Genomic DNA, 16,629 nt, shown 5'->3' on the forward strand with positions numbered 1-16,629 from the left:
TAGCAACTCTGTCCTTCTCAATGCCTGATTAACAGTGACTCAGATATCTAAACAGAGATTAAAATTCACGCAACACAAAAGGTCAAGTCTTGGAATAGGTATAGCATCGTGATATTTGGGTTGTTTTTATGATCTGCATTTTTCAGATTGTGTTAGAGTAAGAAAGTGTCGGGTTCTTGGTTTTTGTTTTTTGGTGTTTTTTTGACAAGATTCTTGATGGGCAATGATAGGCATTTGTATCATCCCAAAATGTTCAGAAATGACAGTCTGCTTGAATGACCTTAACATAAGATACTTACAGCTCCAAGGAGAGTAAAGCATATATGTTAATATGGACCATTATAAAATCAAATTGTCCCTGCTAGCAGTCCCTCTTCTCTTCAACTATGAAATTCCTTTCAGATCATAATAAGTTGATTTAGGACCTGAGCTTTTAACAATGGAATCTTATATTTCTCAGTCTCTGGATTTTTAAAAGTGACTTTCAAATCCCCTTCAGAAAGATACATAGCAGAACAGGTGAAGGCCAAAACAAGTGGGTTTGTACTACCAACAACTATGTTTAAAGGAAAGCAAGTTTATCTTTATGAGACTTATGTTAACATATGACATTGATGCCAGCAGCTAAAATGTTTCCATGCATTCAATTAACTAAATGAATCTCGCATTACTCTTGTTCTTTGTCATATCCCATATTTTAGCCCTTGGGAGGTGTGCGTGTATGTGCACATATAAATACATTGCTTCTTCCCCTTCTCCTCAGTTAAATTCCCCTATTAGAATTAGTGGCCCCTCAAATTTACCCTTGGCCTTACAGTAGCCCCCAGGTCTGTGGTTAGGAGCTTCCTGTTGTTTGTTGGTGGTGTGGCTTCTGTGATTAAAACTAGGTTTCAATGCAAAAGGTTTCTCAGGATTTCTACACTTCACCCTTTTCTATCTTCTTCAATTCTTGAAAGCTACAGAAATTGCTTTGGCTTCAGATAAAATGCAAAAAAGAAAAAATATGTAAGTCACTGGATTTGACACCCTGTTGACAGTGATCAGAGCATTTCAGACTGTTAGGAAAGCATAAAAATAATTATTGGTCTTTGTTGTGGCCTTTCAGAGAGAAACCTCAGCACCCTCCAACCTGCCATTGCCAAGACAGGCAGGAGCCTGAGCACTGCAGGCTGCCTTGTGTTTCCATGTGGTTGGGGTCACTTTCTCCCCTTCTCCGCCTCCAGGCTCCCCCCCGCCCCCCAAGAACAGACTCAGGCATCCAGGGGCAGAATTGAGTGGTGTTAGTTACTTAATTGAGCCTCGTGGCCTTAGGGCCCTATATTTTTGCTCCAACCACTGTACAAGTCAATGTACCAGAATATATGTATATTCAGTATTTCACTGATTGTTTTGAAAGTACGTTTTTGGCCTCCTGAAGGCAGGGCCCTCAAATGAAAGTACATCCTCCCAGAAAAACTAGTTGACTTTTACAATGTCTGTTGCCTTGACCCCTGATTTCATCTTGATGGAAAGTAAATGTTCCCTATTCAGGGATATGATAGGGAAAATTACAGTTTGTCAAATTTATACTCAGGGAATCCAACTTTCTTTTAACATACCTTTCCCTCTCTTTTAGTAGTACCCCCCTCCCTTGCCCTATTTTGTTTATGGTGTCCTCAGAGTCTGGCTATAGGACCCCCTACTAATCTTGCACTCATGGCCTTAATTCACCCTAAAGAATAACACTTTAAATAGTTACAAATAAATAAAATAATTAATGTGCTTTAGCATTCAATGTGCTTTAGCAGTGGAAATTTAATATCCTGATTCCATTATGGAATACAAGAAGCAAATAGAATATAAAATTTCTCACTCCAAATATGAGAAGGTGGACCCTACATATATCTATCAAATGCCTAAGTCCTATATGAAAATGTTGCCATCTAGCATTCTATAAAATTTAGCTCCTGGAAGGTAAATCATCACAATGTCTTCCTCCAGCCCAAATGATCACTTTTAGATCAAACAAAGAACTTCTGTTATATAGTAGAAAAATATAGCTATTAAAATGCCAGACAGCAGCCCCTGATCAATAAAACCAATCAGTCGTATCCACATAGATCAGATAAGTATCTCCAATATCATATTTCCCATGAAGTCCATGAGAAAATTTATCTCTATTTTAACAATAACAATATTATTATTTATATTTTAACATAAACAATGATATTATTCTTGTACCTTATTCTCAATATGCTAAAAATCAAATCCATAATAGTCTTCAAATCCAGCCCTCATTCATATTGTCTTATTTTTATTAGTAGCACAAAAGACTCCTACTCATTCAGTTGTGAAGGCCAAGAGTCATCTTCAGTTCACTTCTTGTCATCCCCCACACTGCTGACAAATCAATCTTTCCAAAGTAGAATCCTGTCAGACCAATTCCCTGCTAGAAAACGGAGGGGGGGGCAATGCCTCTCCACCACATGCTCAATTAAGCACCAATCCTTTTTCCTGTGGTTTAACACCATCCAAGGTATGCATTAGACATCATAAACACCTCACAGCTTTGTATCTTTGCTATTATGAAGGATGGTTCTTTTTTAAAATTTTCATCCCAGTAGAGTTAACATACAATGTTATATTAGCTTCAGGTGTACAATAGAGCGATTCAACACTTCTGTACATTACTCAGTGCTCATCATGGATAGTGTGCTCTCAATCCTCTTCACCTATAGGAAGTGTGGTTCTTACCCACTAACATTTAATGACTGTTTACCAAATACTAGGCTTCCTATAAATTACCTTAGATAACCTCAGGATAATCCTACCAGGTAGATACTAGAATATCTTTATTCCTAGTTTGAGTTTACCCCAATTACCAAGTGAGGTTAACATATGAGGAGAATTCATTTCAGCAAAGTTTGTAATACGTCAGAAGTAACAGAGAGAAACAGTCAAACAGCAGGGATTCACACATGTATCTTACAGCTCCAAGGCTGATGGCACGAATAAGTCCTTGTTCTGGACGTGAATGTTAATACCAAATGGAATGGGTGTTGTTATCCTCTAAGGAAGGAGCACAGCTGCTGAAGGAGGTCATGGAAATTCTACTCCCTATTTTCTCTAAGTCATGACATAGTAACATATACCTGTTTGCAGCTACTTTGCCTACTTCTTTGGTGACCATATCTAGATTTTCCCCCAAACAATTCTGATTTCAAACTTTCTGCTCCTTATAATCAGAGGCATGGTTTAGAGGAAGTGCGTCAGACAGCATTGTCAATGAAAAATTGTAAAGCCCATAAAACATATTGGCATGATGTTGTAAAGATCATGAGAAAAGGTGTTCAAGAATGCAGGGGGAGGGGAAACTCAGAATTCCTCAGACAGGCACTCCATTGTTACCATGGTTACATGGGCTCCACAACAAAGCAAAAGTGAAGGCCCCTCCCTTTTGTCTTCTGATTTCAGAACCTGACCATGTGTCCTAAGTTGTGGCCTTACACAAGGCCAGTGTAGTCCATGAAGATATACAACCGATAGCTTAGGAGAAAATTGAGTCCAAGGCATCCTTTCAAATAGCCAGAAAATGGAAGCGAAGAGAAGCAAGTGACGTAGCTTTTCTTTCTTTTGTAAGTGCGTCCCCCTGAATGCACAGGAAAGAACCGATGTTTGATGTTTGATAAACCTTGTGAAGAGAACATGTTGCCCAGAGCAGCCACCTTCATTTTAGGAGATGAAAACGGAATTAGTTCTTGTAATGTTGAACCCAAACATAAATGGAATGCTTTAACATACGTGCTCAATTAACCTACTGTAGATAAAATCAAATAATAAAAATCATTGACCTTCCAGTTTTCTGAGAATACATTAAAATAAAATGACGCACATGGAATGTAAGAAAGTTGAAAATATTCTTCATTATTTGCTGTGGGAGATTCAATTAAAATTGGTTAATAAGTGAAAAGATGTATCAAAATGTTTATATACTTTTAATTTCAAAAAGCAGTACAATCATGAAGTATTGATACTTGAGATCTGTGAGGTACTTGGCATGGGGGGAAAAAAAGAGCATAAAAATCCACGAGCTTGGTTGTTAATTAAATGCCAAATAACACACCGAGATGACTATTTTATGGCAGCTGCAGAAAATTCCAAAGAGCAAAGGTTTGTCTCTTTATAGTCGAGGAGTTGTAATACCAAAGCAGAGTCTCCACGTGGAAATGCTCTTTTTCTTTCTTCAGCAACATATATGTCCTCAAAAGGAGACTGAGTAAAATTACATCCGCTTGGACTATATCTTTGGTTTTATAAAAATTAAATAAATAAAAACACAGTGCCGATTAAGAAAATATTGATGCGGCTTTTTTTACAGTTTATATCGAGACTGCTCATTATCTAAGCATCTCCAACCCAAGTCTGTACTAATGAGCTTTCCTTTCCACAGGGAGATAAAGAAGCGGAATTAGGTCTTCCATTTTCCCCACTTTGTGATCGGAAGTCAACCATGGTGGCCCAGTCACAAATAGGTACTACTCAGGAATGGTGGTTATGGAGGGTGGGCGTGGGCGTGCCAGTTTTCAAATAGATAAACCATGCTGTTCAAAGGGCCAACGTCCATGGAAATCTCACTTCATATTCATAATAAATTTGATCTTTAGACTAATCTATATGGTGCTAAATGATAAGAATTTTGAAAAATTCTCACAAAATGAATTCAATCAAGCAGTATTAGTAAATGTAATTGTTATTTGACTTGTAACCCTTTTATAAATAATGGACTTTCTTCTTGCGTAAAAGACAGCATTTTTTGTGTTTTGTTGCTGACGACTGTAATCTGTAATTTAATCCTTTGTATGTAGGACAATTCAATGAAAATATAATATATGTGTTGTTATCACTAAGTTTGCAATATATATTTAATTTAGTAGCTTATATTCCTTCAGAAAAAAATTCTTTTGATATAAGCCAGCAAGTTCAGCTCATTCTTAAAACCATGTTGCTATGCTGCATGGTCCAAATATTTGTAATAGTTATTCCCAGAGCCAGCATCTTCATTACTGAACTGTAAGATTAATAAACATAAGGATTGCCACCGAACCTCTCTAGCTGCTTCCATACCAAGTCCTGCAAATCAGCGGCCAACTGTCAGAAAGCTTCTTGCTCTGACTTTTGCCCCTTCCCATCCAAGTTCCAAAAGCTATTTTCTAGCTACCATAACACACGTGCCTACCATTGTCTAGCAGGTGTGAGTGTGGCAGGTTAAGAACCTCCTCAGGCAAGCTGGAAAGAAGGGAGGTTTCTGAGGCTTGTTGCTATAATATAAATTGTTACCGTTAATGGAGGTGATGTGTCATTTGTGAGTCTCCATATCCCAGGCATTTAAAACCACAGACAGAACTGGAAATAGCACACTGGTGGCCAATTAACATTGCTTTGAACTGAAGGCATCATTTGAAACACAAAAGTATTGAAGTTTTCTTGAATTAAAAATGCACCTTAGGGGCACCTAGGTGGCTCAGTCTGGCTCTTGATTTCAGCTGGGGTCCTGATCTCAGGGTTGTGAGATCAAGCCCTTTGTGGCCAGGTGTGGAGCCTACTTGGGATTCTCTCTCTCCCTCTGCTGCTCCCCCACCCTGTCTCCCCCTCTTAAAAGAAAAAAAAAAAAGCACCCTAATGTATAATATTACTAACTCAATTACTTGAAATGTGAATTATTTGTATCTGATGGATGGGATATTCTTCAAATGTGGATATTTCTGGGCACAGTATCACTTTAAAAGCCTCCCTCCAGTTTTCTCTTACATTCAGATGGTCATCCATAGCTCCCAGGTGTGTGTGAGGCCACAAGCACTTGATTTCCAGTGGCACACCTCTCCAGGGACGCGTAGTGTTGAAGTGTGTACAGAGTGTACAATACGTGTCTCCTCCTCCACCTAAACACCAGGGGGGATGGCCTCCCTAGAGGAAGTGCCCCCTTCTGTCTGTGTGTCACTTTAAATTTAAAGTCTTTATTCATCCTGACATCTCAAGGTGGTGGGAATAATGCTGTCTCCCAGAGATGTTACTGTTCTCTTCACTGATTTGACAGAACACGCCCACATGCTGTGAACTAACACTTTACATCCAGAGAATAATAAACAGCAATTTGAAATATTAACACACTGGCAGAAAGCTCTGACTGATACAATAAGAGGGAAAAACGTAGTTGCCTTTCTGTGGCCTGAGAAAAAAAAAATCTCAATTATTTTGTTTCTTTGGTGCTTAGGTATTATTTTTTGTTGATGAGTAACAAATTCAACAAGCAAGTGGAGACCTTTCAGAAAAGTAATGATCCCTCTCACTGAGAGAGGAAATTATATTCACTCTGGTTAGATTTGAATTTATTGTGAACTAGAGTATAAAACTGAATACTAAACAGGAAAGCCAATATACACGAGTTAGCAGGTTTAGAATTGTATCACTTCCACTACTTGGGAGATTACTTTATACAGCTATCGAGCTATTAAACTATCTCTAAAGATCTATGTTACTGGATTAAAAATAATTGCAAGGGGTAAACTGAACCAGTGTTGTAGCTGTTAATTACTGTCAGACTTTTCATTATTACAGATTTTAGAATTCAAGAAATTGTAATATTTCTATTTATCTTTTTAAAAAATTTTTTGTGTTTTTGTAGGTTTCATTGATTTTATAGTAGAGCCAACATTTTCTCTTCTGACAGACTCAACGGAGAAAATTATTACTCCTCTTATAGAGGAAGCCTCAAAAGCAGAAACTTCTTCCTATGGGGCAAGCAGGTTTGATATTTTCTCCTTCTTTGCATCCTTTTTATCTTTGTTCTGTTTAATAGCCTTTTACTTATGATTATCTTAGCTCTTACAGCAGGGCAGGACATTCGTAAAAGAATTATTAGGTAGTATTGCCACCTAGTGGCTAGCTGTGATATTGCATCAGCCTTTGAAATTCACTTGATGTCTGCTGCAAAATTTTTCAAACGCCTGACTAATGAGTATAACGCAAGAGTATTTAATACTCAGGAGAATGAAAATATCTGAATTGTCATGCAAATGTATATATTAAGCCTTGGATATTAACGTATCTAGTTGTGTCAGTTTGCTTACAAACAAACCAATTACAACCCACTTGTACATCTGGGGAGATGTCTCTGCCAAAAGAAGGCTTGTAGCTGATGTGGGTACAACAGATGTGTATAACATGTAACAGAAACATCCATTATATATACAATCATTTACAGTATTTCAAGCTGAACATTTTTCATCAATAAATTTGTTAAGGCATATTATTTAAAGCTTCCAGTTGTAAACTAATCGCACTAAATTCTTGTCCGTCCGAACACACAACTTTTGCTAATGGCACACCAACAGACGCCTTCCATGTTGCCCCAGTGAGGACACTGAGGAAATGTTCTCCCTGAGAAAGATTCAGGTTAGACCCCCTTAGGGTTCCAGAATCATGGTGCCCCTTTAGTGATGTTCACCAGTGGACTCACCGCTAGGTCAGCTCACCTCAAGTTTCCACTCTTTGAATCAGGCCTAGCCACCCCATGATGCAAGAGTGCTCCAACCCGCTGCTCTGGGAGTCCTTGACCGACTTCCAGCCAGAGTCCCGGCCCTTGCCATGAGAGGAGAAAAGGAGGGATGTGAGCAGCCCTGACACATTCTCCAAACTGGGCCTGAGCACCTGCCTTTCTGTGTCTGCAGTTGGTTTTGTAAAGTGTTTCAGGCTTTGCTCTCTCGTTTCATGTCTTGACCATGGTGTTATCTGGGCTTTTTTTTTTTTTTTTTTTTGGTTATGACTGTTAGCTTCAGCACCTTTATTGTGTTCACGGTGTTGATTTGTTTAGGCGATCAAATATGAAAGGCACCATGAACGATGGAACCTACTCCCCAGACTACTCCCTTACAAGCGTGGACTTACAGAGCTTCAAAAACAACCTGGTGGACATCATCCAGCAGAACAAGGAGAGGTGGAAAGAGTTAGCTGCCCAAGGTAGAGTTGTTTATGAAGCCGTACTGCCATCTCTTTCTGTCTTAACTCTTCCTCTGGGGTTTTGGCTTTTTTCCCCCCTTGATTTCTTCTTTGATGAAATACACAAGCCTCTGGCTACCTTTTGATTATTCATGACAAAGTTGGTTTATCTGTTAAAGAGATTTTGCTCTGCTTATGTTACATGGGCTGCAGAAGTATGTGTCAGTGCGTGGCAGTGACCTGAATACGAAGGAGGGGACAATAAAATGGTGATAAATCTTTACCTGGCAGAGTAACCTCCTGTTCATTTCTAGAAGTGCTTTGGAGCCTTTGCAAGTGGCTTTTGTGTTGCATTAGGAATGTAACACTTAGTGTCAGAGGCTTGGGTGTGTTTTTTTCAATGTTACTAAGTTATTTCTTTTGGTGACCTTTCCACTCATGCGTTGGAAAAATCATTTGTAATCAGCCATTAAAGGAAACAAATGGGAAGCTAACTTTAGCTATTTCTGATAAGTTTTCTGATTCAAATAAATGAGTTGATTTGGTTTACAAGGTATGTGAAGTAGTATAGTTATTATCTTTTGTGCAGGATTAGCTTTCTAAGTCCAAATCTGGCCCCTGCCTCCCCTCACGCTCCCTTGCATAGCCCTGTGTCTCTCCTGTGCTCTATCTACTGCCTGTACAACCTGCCTCTGGCAGGTTCTTGAAATACCCCAGAGCCTTTGCAATGATTATTTCTTCAGCCAGGGATTCTCTTCAGAATTCTCTGCAAGGCCGATTCCTCCTTGGCTGGAAAGTCTGTTGTTTATTTTTAACTTGAAAAACAGAACTTAATTAACTCACTTAATTTAATTTTCACATGGACCTTATAAGGTATATACTATTGGTGTTCTCATTTTATAGATAAGGAAACCGAGGCAGAAGACAGTTATGTGACTTTGCCCCAAATCCCATAACTAGTAAGTGAAGGAGCTAGAATTCACTCTTTCTCTCCAAATGCCGTGCTCGAAAGCCTTATGGGAGGTAGCCCCACAAGTAGGCCCTCCTTGACCACTACAGGTAACATCCTCTGTCCTGTCTTTCCCGATGAGGGCCCAGTTTAGTTGCTTCAATGTGTTGTCACTAGTCCATAATCAATGATATTTACTTATTCCTTCTTTAATTTATCGTCTGTTTTCCACATGGGTAGTGTATGGTCCACAAAAGTTAGGACATGGTCTGTTGTGTTTTCCAGTATATCCTCAGCTCCTAGCACAGTGCTGTGCATATAAGAGGCACTCAGTAAATATTTGTTCAATGAAATAACTGCTTAATGGTGTCACATTATTTCCTCTACCTCTGCTATTAGAAATAAAAGAAATACCATTCTAATGTCTTCATCTGACTCTGTAGCTCACATTTTCCCATAAGTCTGATCTTAGTTGAAAAGAAATGGTTTCACAGGCTCTGGTGGCTCAGTACAGCCATGATGAGGGCCAGGTCCTATAATCGTGCGGGCCCCCCACACTCAGAATGGCCCTCTGCTTAATTAAATCCTCTACTGTCATCATCTCAAAATTCTTAAAAATTTTTGAGCCAGGGGCCTCATTTTTATTTTGCATGGGGCCGTGCAATTATGTAGCTAGTCCTGGCCATTCCAGAGGGTCTTTGTAATACATTATTGTCATTCCATAAAGAACATAACACAACACAAGACCCAGGTGGCCATACTGAAATATTGTCAAACCCATCTAACTGGAGACTTCAAGTGGCTGGAATTACCCTTCTCTAGAGACAAATTATGCTCACAATATTGACCCTGAAGCACTGTAAGATATAAATCCCTAACCTATAAGTTCTTTGAAAACAGAAGCAACATCTATCTTATTGTCATCATTTTCTCAGAACGAGCCTGTCCCTGGCATAGTGTAGGTCCTTTAAAATTATTTACTGAGGATAGTTTTGAATGAATGAATAAATGAATACTTAAACTCCACTTTGAATGTATTTATTCGGAAAGGAAAACAAATAGATATATTTTCAGTGATGGAAGGAAGAGAGGAGGGAAGCAAGACTTCTGAAATCCCTCCTGTGTCCAAGGCATTTTACGTCCAATTTCCTCCTGCAACAACCTTCCTAACTAGAAATGATCACCCTCATCTTATACACATGGAAATTGAGGATTACACAGCTCCTAAGCACTGGAGTCAAAACTGTTCTGATTCTTTACCCAACGTTTTTTTTCCCACGCACCTCCTACCCCTTTAAAATTAGTTTGAAAAAAAAATGAGTTGAAGTATTCATCTTCAATGAACCCAAAAATCCAATTGACCAAAACACACTCTCTTCCAACAAAGTTCTAACTAAAATAAACACCAATAAACCTAAAACATCAACCTATCACCTGGAACTTATTTGTCATAAACCAGAGAAGGAAAGCTGTCAGAATTGGCTTAGGGACAAAAACTGCTCCCTTCCTAATAAACTTTCTGGCACAGTGCCCTTTTGAGTATTTTGTTGCATGGGGACAGTAAACTTTAGATGTGTATAAAGTCCTCAATGTACATTTCTGGAATTGAGGAATAATATCTGGGTCTTATTGTTGGAAAAGGTAGAACCAAGATTTGAACACAGGCAGCCTGGCTTTAGCAAATTAAAACCACAGATCATTTTGACTATATAATTTCCAAGGGGTAGTTGTGTAGAGTACACACATTTTGAGTAGAGCAAATACTGCCAAATTTATTTTATTTATAACATTGCATGTTTGGTTTCTATTTCCAGTGCAATGGTGAACTAGATAAACTTAAAGAAATATCTCATGGTAAAAACAACTAAAAGTGTGGGGCCAGATATTGCTAACAAGAAATTGACAGAGACAGTGCTTCGAGAACTATCTCCCTGTCTCCTTGCTTGTAACAAATATTAAAAAGTATGTTGCTTTCAAGGAAAAAGAAAAGAAAGAAAGAGAGGGAAAGAAAGAAAGAAAAGCTGATATCCTCAGAACTTGTCCAAATAAAAATCAAACAGAAATTCAGAGAGATAAGGAAACTTTGGAGCTAGACTCTCTCTGGAGGGCATCTGCTTACCTTTGCTGGAGTTCTGGGTTTGCAGACTGAATTGACCACCACATTGGTTTTATGCCAGAAATGCAAATTTGATTCTACATTTAAAAATTCTGTTAATGCAATTTACCATATTAAGGATCAAAGGATAAAAACCTAAGATCTCAAGAGATACAGAAAGAACATTCAAGAAAATTCAGTATCCATGATAAAAATTATTAAAATTAAAGGAAACTTCTTAATCTATTTCCTTTTTACCACTTATCTTGCCCTCATTTTTACTGCTTGAGTTGTTTCTTTTTTCCGTTGCAATTCATTTCCTTGATGGTTTGAAATATTTACTCTTTATTCCTTTCATTTTCGTGATTAATTAGAAAATTTTAAATGCATAATCAATAGTAGATAACAATGAAGTTAATGACTTCACCCTTCCATGAAATGATGCAAAATCTTAGAAAACTTTGTCTCTGATATTTTAAAAAGCTTCTAAAATACAGAATTTATATTTAATAATTAAAATTTAAAACATGTCCTTGAAATCCAAGAATATGAGAACAACTGCTTTTTAGCATCATTTTCAAAAAATGAAGCTAGTGCAGGAAAACTTTCTCAAGGTCTCCTCCATGCATGCATGGCTCCTCAGCCAGCCAGACACGTGGAGAGCTATCTCAGACCTTCCATGGCTCTCCAGTTGCTAGGATTTTTCCATGAAATGCTGTTCATGTCCCAGTTACCCAAACTTGGACTGTAACCTCAGACTTGCAAAGCTCTGAGTTTTCCCCCATTTTTTCTAAACTAAACCCACCACTTTACATTGTAGAAACCAGGGGGTTTTGCCCTCTGCTCCTATCCCAAATTGAGCCTCCCACCTCTAGCAGCAAAACTGGTTTCTGCTGCCGTTCTCAGCTTAGGGTTGGCAGGGATGTTGGGAGTAGCTCCGGGCAAAAAGGTCACAGATTCCTGGGGCACCTGGGTGGCTCAGCTGGTTGAGTGGCGACTCTTGGTTTCTGCCCAGATCATGATCTCAGGGTCCTTGGATCGAGCCCCACATCAGGCTCTGTGCTCAGTTCAGCANTTCAGCAGGGAGTCTGCTTGAGGAGTCAGCCCTCCCCCTGCTTATACGTGCTCTCTCTCTCTCTCAAATAAATAAATAAATCTTTAAAAAAAGAAAAGATCACAGATTCCTGCTATTCTTACCTTTTGCTCACGTGCATCAGAAGACATGAACAAAACATTTACTGTAGCGTTGTTCTTGAGAGCAACAAAACTACAAACAGCAGTAAAACGATTCACCAGCTGTGGTGTATTCATATTATGGAAAAGCATACAACTGTTAAGATAAATGAACTTTAGTTGTGAATCTCAACAGGGATGGAAGACACAAATCCTACTGAGCAAATACACAAGCTGCTTAAGTAGAGCAGATGCCATTTACAGGGAAATTTTTAAAATCTGTAAGCTAACCAATAGGTTTAGAATACACTCAGCTTCATACCTAGAACTGTTAAAGAAGTGTGTCTCTTTAGAGCTAGCCCCCAAATGGCAAACACAAATATGGGTTCTCCCTCAAGGTAAAAGTGTTACTTTGGTAAGCCACTTGTTGGTCTGGTTTGTCTTTAGACACAAAAATTACAAATTGAACCAGATCCATCAAGTCCACCTTGATCAGAACAAAACCACAAATCAATCCCAGATCTGCTTTCCTTCCCATCTTGTCAAAGAAGATGTCTATTTGAGAAAAACAAGTTATGTCCCAAAATGGAATCAGGGTGTTTGGCGGGGGGGGGGGGGGGCGTCAGACTGAAATGGAATGCAATATGTTTCTTATTGTACTGGGTAACTTTCTGATGTATTTGATGTTGATTCAAACCCCAAAATACTAGGGCTCAAAGGCAAGTAACAAGTGAGGAATGGAGGCAGCATGGGAACCGAGGTGCCATCAGATTTGCCCATTGTGCACCAGTAATAGCTGTTTAGAAACAGAAGGAACTTTTTGCTAGCTTAAGGCAAGCGTGACATTTTAAAATGTGCATTAAAATTGTCAAACACACAAGTGTTTTCTAGTCTCTTTTGGGGGCTTATTTCCTACATAATTGCTCTAGAGTCATAAAGTATGTTTAGTATGATATCAGTCTTTTGAGCTTTTGAAGACCTGCTTTGCCTTTAGTAACTCATAAGGTCCACCAAAAAGGAAAACAAATTAGGATTTTGGTTAGAATGACTTTGATATCCATTTGGAGAGAATTATCTTTATGATTTCGAGTCTTCCTATTCATCTATATCTTATATATCTTCTTTCATGTTTCTCAGAAAGTTTACTTTTACTTCATAGTAATAATAATGGTGATGGAAAATACTTGTTAGTGTTATTAGATGCTTGGCATCACATTAAGAATATTATATACCATGTAATCAATATTTATCCTTAATAATAATTTATTTCAAAATGTTGACTCTATCTTATTGGATGTTCCATCAGTATTTTATATTTTTTGTTATTTTTGCAAATGGCTGTTCCTCGCTGGTGTATAGAAATACAATTTTCTTTTGAATACTGATCTTCTGCAAATAATGACAGTTTTATTTCCCAAATGTATACCTTTAATGATTGTTTTTCTTGAATCAACTGCATTAGCAAGTTCAGAATTATCTGAAATGGAAGTGGTGATACCATTTGGCTTGTCTCTAAATTTAAAAGGAATGTGTTTCATGTTTCATCATTTAGTGTGATATTTCTTAATTTTGTTTGCTCTGCTCTTTATGAGGTTACATTTCCATCAATAATTTGTTAATAAAGTGTATTTTTTTATTTTTTTAATTTAAATTCAAGTTAGTTAACATGTAATGTAGTATTGGTTTCAGAGAAAATGTATTTTACATGGAACATTTAGTTTTATCAAATGTCTTTCCTGTGGTTTTTAAAATAGTTCATATAATTTATTTTGATTGGTTCATATGATGAATTATATTAATAGGTTTTCTAATGTTGAACCACCTTATATTCCTTGATTAGGCCCAACTAATTGTGATGTATTAACTTTTTAAAATTTATGTATTACTTTTACTGACTTAAAAAAAAATCTATATTTATGAGTGAGATTAGCCTACAATTTTCCTTTCTCATACTTGTAATTCTGGTATTAAGGTTACACTAGCCTCAGAAAGTGAATTGGAGTTCTTACATTCTTTTTTTTTTTTAAGATTTTTTTTTTATTTATTCATTTGAGAGAGAGAGAGAGACAGAGCACAAGCAGGGGGAGCGTCAGGCAGAGGGAGAGGGAGAAGCAGACTCCCTGCTGAATAGGGAGCCCAATCTGGGGCTCGATCCAAGGACCCCATCCCAGGAGCCAGAGATCATGACCTGAGCTGAAAGCAGATGCTTAACTACCTGAGCCACCCAGGTGCCCCAGAGTTTTTAAGTTCTTGAGAGTTTGTGAGCCTTAAATTGGTATTGAATGTTTGGCAGAATTTACTTTTAAAAACCATGTGAGCCTATTGTTTTCCTCGTGGGATAATTTTCGTCTGTGATTCAGTTTTCTTAATAGAGTACTAATTAAGTTGTTTACTTTTTAGGTTTTTAAAAAAATATATTGTAAACTATACTACAAAAGAACAAATAAAAACATACATGTACTATTTCTAGGTAAATAATACAGTATACATTCTTATAATGAACAATCCTTGCAGTGGCCTACAAGCAATAGCATGTCGGCAGATTTAACCACCAGCTCAAAAACAGTGTATCCACACACATATATACAAGTTTCTCATGCCTTTTACTTATAGAAAGGATGTGTAGCCCATAATTTAAAAGTAACAGTAAAATATACAGTAGCCTTTGTTGTGAATTCTACATGGGTAATTGGTTCTCACAGAATGCTGCCACTGATATTTGCCAAACTCTGTGTCTTTGGTCAATTGTTCACATATGAACATTGATATTTTCATTTACATCAAAGAGTAAGATGAAAATATAAAAAACATATGTCAGAACTTAGAAAACATAGAAGGCATATGTTGACTTCACTTGTTCATCGAAAATGCAAGTGACTTCTTGGTCGTTTGATTGGATAATGATTTTTGAATACTGGGGAAAAATTTCCTCAAATGCCTGTGCTATTTACAATGTAGCAGTTATAGACATGACACACTTTTAAATTTAATCTCTATTTTTTTTATCATTATCTCCACCACTGTAGGCAACAGTGAAACAATAAATGAAGCCCTGATTCATAAAGTTTGGTGATATCCATGGTGCAAATATTCCCACCATGGCTGGTTTCAAGCCATCAGTATGAAGTCTCTGACCGTGGGAGCTGGGAAAAGATGTGCACCTAAGATATTTGCATCATACAGATTGGGTGGATATAATTAACCTCAAGACCTAGATAATGAAAAAAATGGGTCAGAATAATTAGGAAATGATTTTTAAATATCACCTTTGTTTTAAATACAATTTATTTAATTCTAAGTTTCTGTAATTTTATTTTTTTTAATTTTTTATTTATTTATTTGCCAGAGAGAGAGAGACAGCCAGCAAGAGAGGGAACACAAGCAGGGGGAGTGGGAGAAGAAGAAGCAGGCTCCCAGGGGGGCAGGGAGCGCATTGAGGGGCTTGATCCCAGGACCCTGGGATCAGGCCCTGAGCCGAAGGCAGACACTTAACGACTGAGCCACCCAGGCGCCCCTGTAATTTTATTTTTAAGAATGACTAGATTTAACAATTTCATGATAATTATTTCTTTTTCTTTTTTTGTTTCTTAGCTGTTACTCCTATTTGTGTAACTGTAAACAAGACATAGTTTAGTTTTGCAGGTTTTAGCATAATGATATCATGCAGGACACATTCTTTAATGAATATCTTTTTATTCAATGCCATGTTTTCTGAGCTTTATCTGTGATGAGGCAAATTGCTGTTATCTGTCTCTGCAGGGAATTTTTGGATCTTGATGGAAAACAGATTTAAAAAAAAAATTAAGTAGTTAGGTCTTTTAAATAGTGTATTTATAATACATATTCATTTCTTAACCCGTAAATCAGGTGCACAAATAATATAACTTCTATTATTTTTCTGTGACAAAACACAGTGTCTAGCTGAAGTCCCCATGCCACATGCTTGAAGAAAACAGAAGCTTGGGGCGCCTGGGTGGCTCAGTCGTTAAGCATCTTCCTTCGGCTCAGGGCCTGATCCCAGGGTCCTGGGATCAAGCCCCTCATTGCACTCCCTGCCCCCCTGGGGTCCTGCTTCTTCCTCTCCCACTCCTCCTGCCTGTGTTCCCTCTTTTGCTGGCTGTGTCTCTCTCTGTCAAATAAATAGATAAAATCTTAAAAAAAAAAAAAACAAAAAAAAAAACCAGAAGCTTGTCATTCAAATATTTTAACTGAAGCAGAGGAAGCCTATTCCACTTAGGGTTCTTGACCTCCTTTTTTCTTCTTTTTTAGATGTCATCCAAGTTCCTAATGTGATGTTAACCTTAGGATAACCTCCTTGCTTGACTTCTGTTCTTTCTCTCTCATCTCTTTAGACATACCCTGTCCCATCTGCTTCTTGCCATTACCACCCTCTGCCTCTGACACTTGACCCCCTGTTTCGGCCACTATAGGCCACCAA

General features: G+C 37.8%; 1 protein-coding gene across 4 annotated transcripts in view; it reads left to right on the top strand.

Moving 5' to 3' along the window:
• PDE1A (phosphodiesterase 1A) overlaps positions 1-16,629 on the top strand; it is a 241,138-nt gene that overhangs the window by 208,143 nt on the left and 16,366 nt on the right. The window contains exons 11-14 of one of the 4 annotated variants that reach the window (XM_008687226.1): positions 4,430-4,511; positions 6,662-6,782; position 7,721; positions 7,809-8,565. In XM_008687226.1, coding sequence (XP_008685448.1) covers positions 4,430-4,511; positions 6,662-6,782; position 7,721; positions 7,809-8,120 — 516 coding nt within the window. In that variant the 3' untranslated portion in view covers positions 8,121-8,565. Of the gene's footprint in view, positions 1-4,429; positions 4,512-6,661; positions 6,783-7,720; positions 7,722-7,808; positions 8,566-16,629 lie in introns of those variants that run through there. The other 3 variants (XM_008687225.2, XM_008687221.1, XM_040643164.1) reach the window with 3 other exon arrangements.

Source organism: Ursus maritimus, unplaced genomic scaffold, assembly GCF_017311325.1.
Source record: "Ursus maritimus isolate PB19 unplaced genomic scaffold, ASM1731132v1 scaffold_1, whole genome shotgun sequence".
In the NCBI taxonomy this organism is placed as follows: domain Eukaryota; kingdom Metazoa; phylum Chordata; class Mammalia; order Carnivora; family Ursidae; genus Ursus; species Ursus maritimus.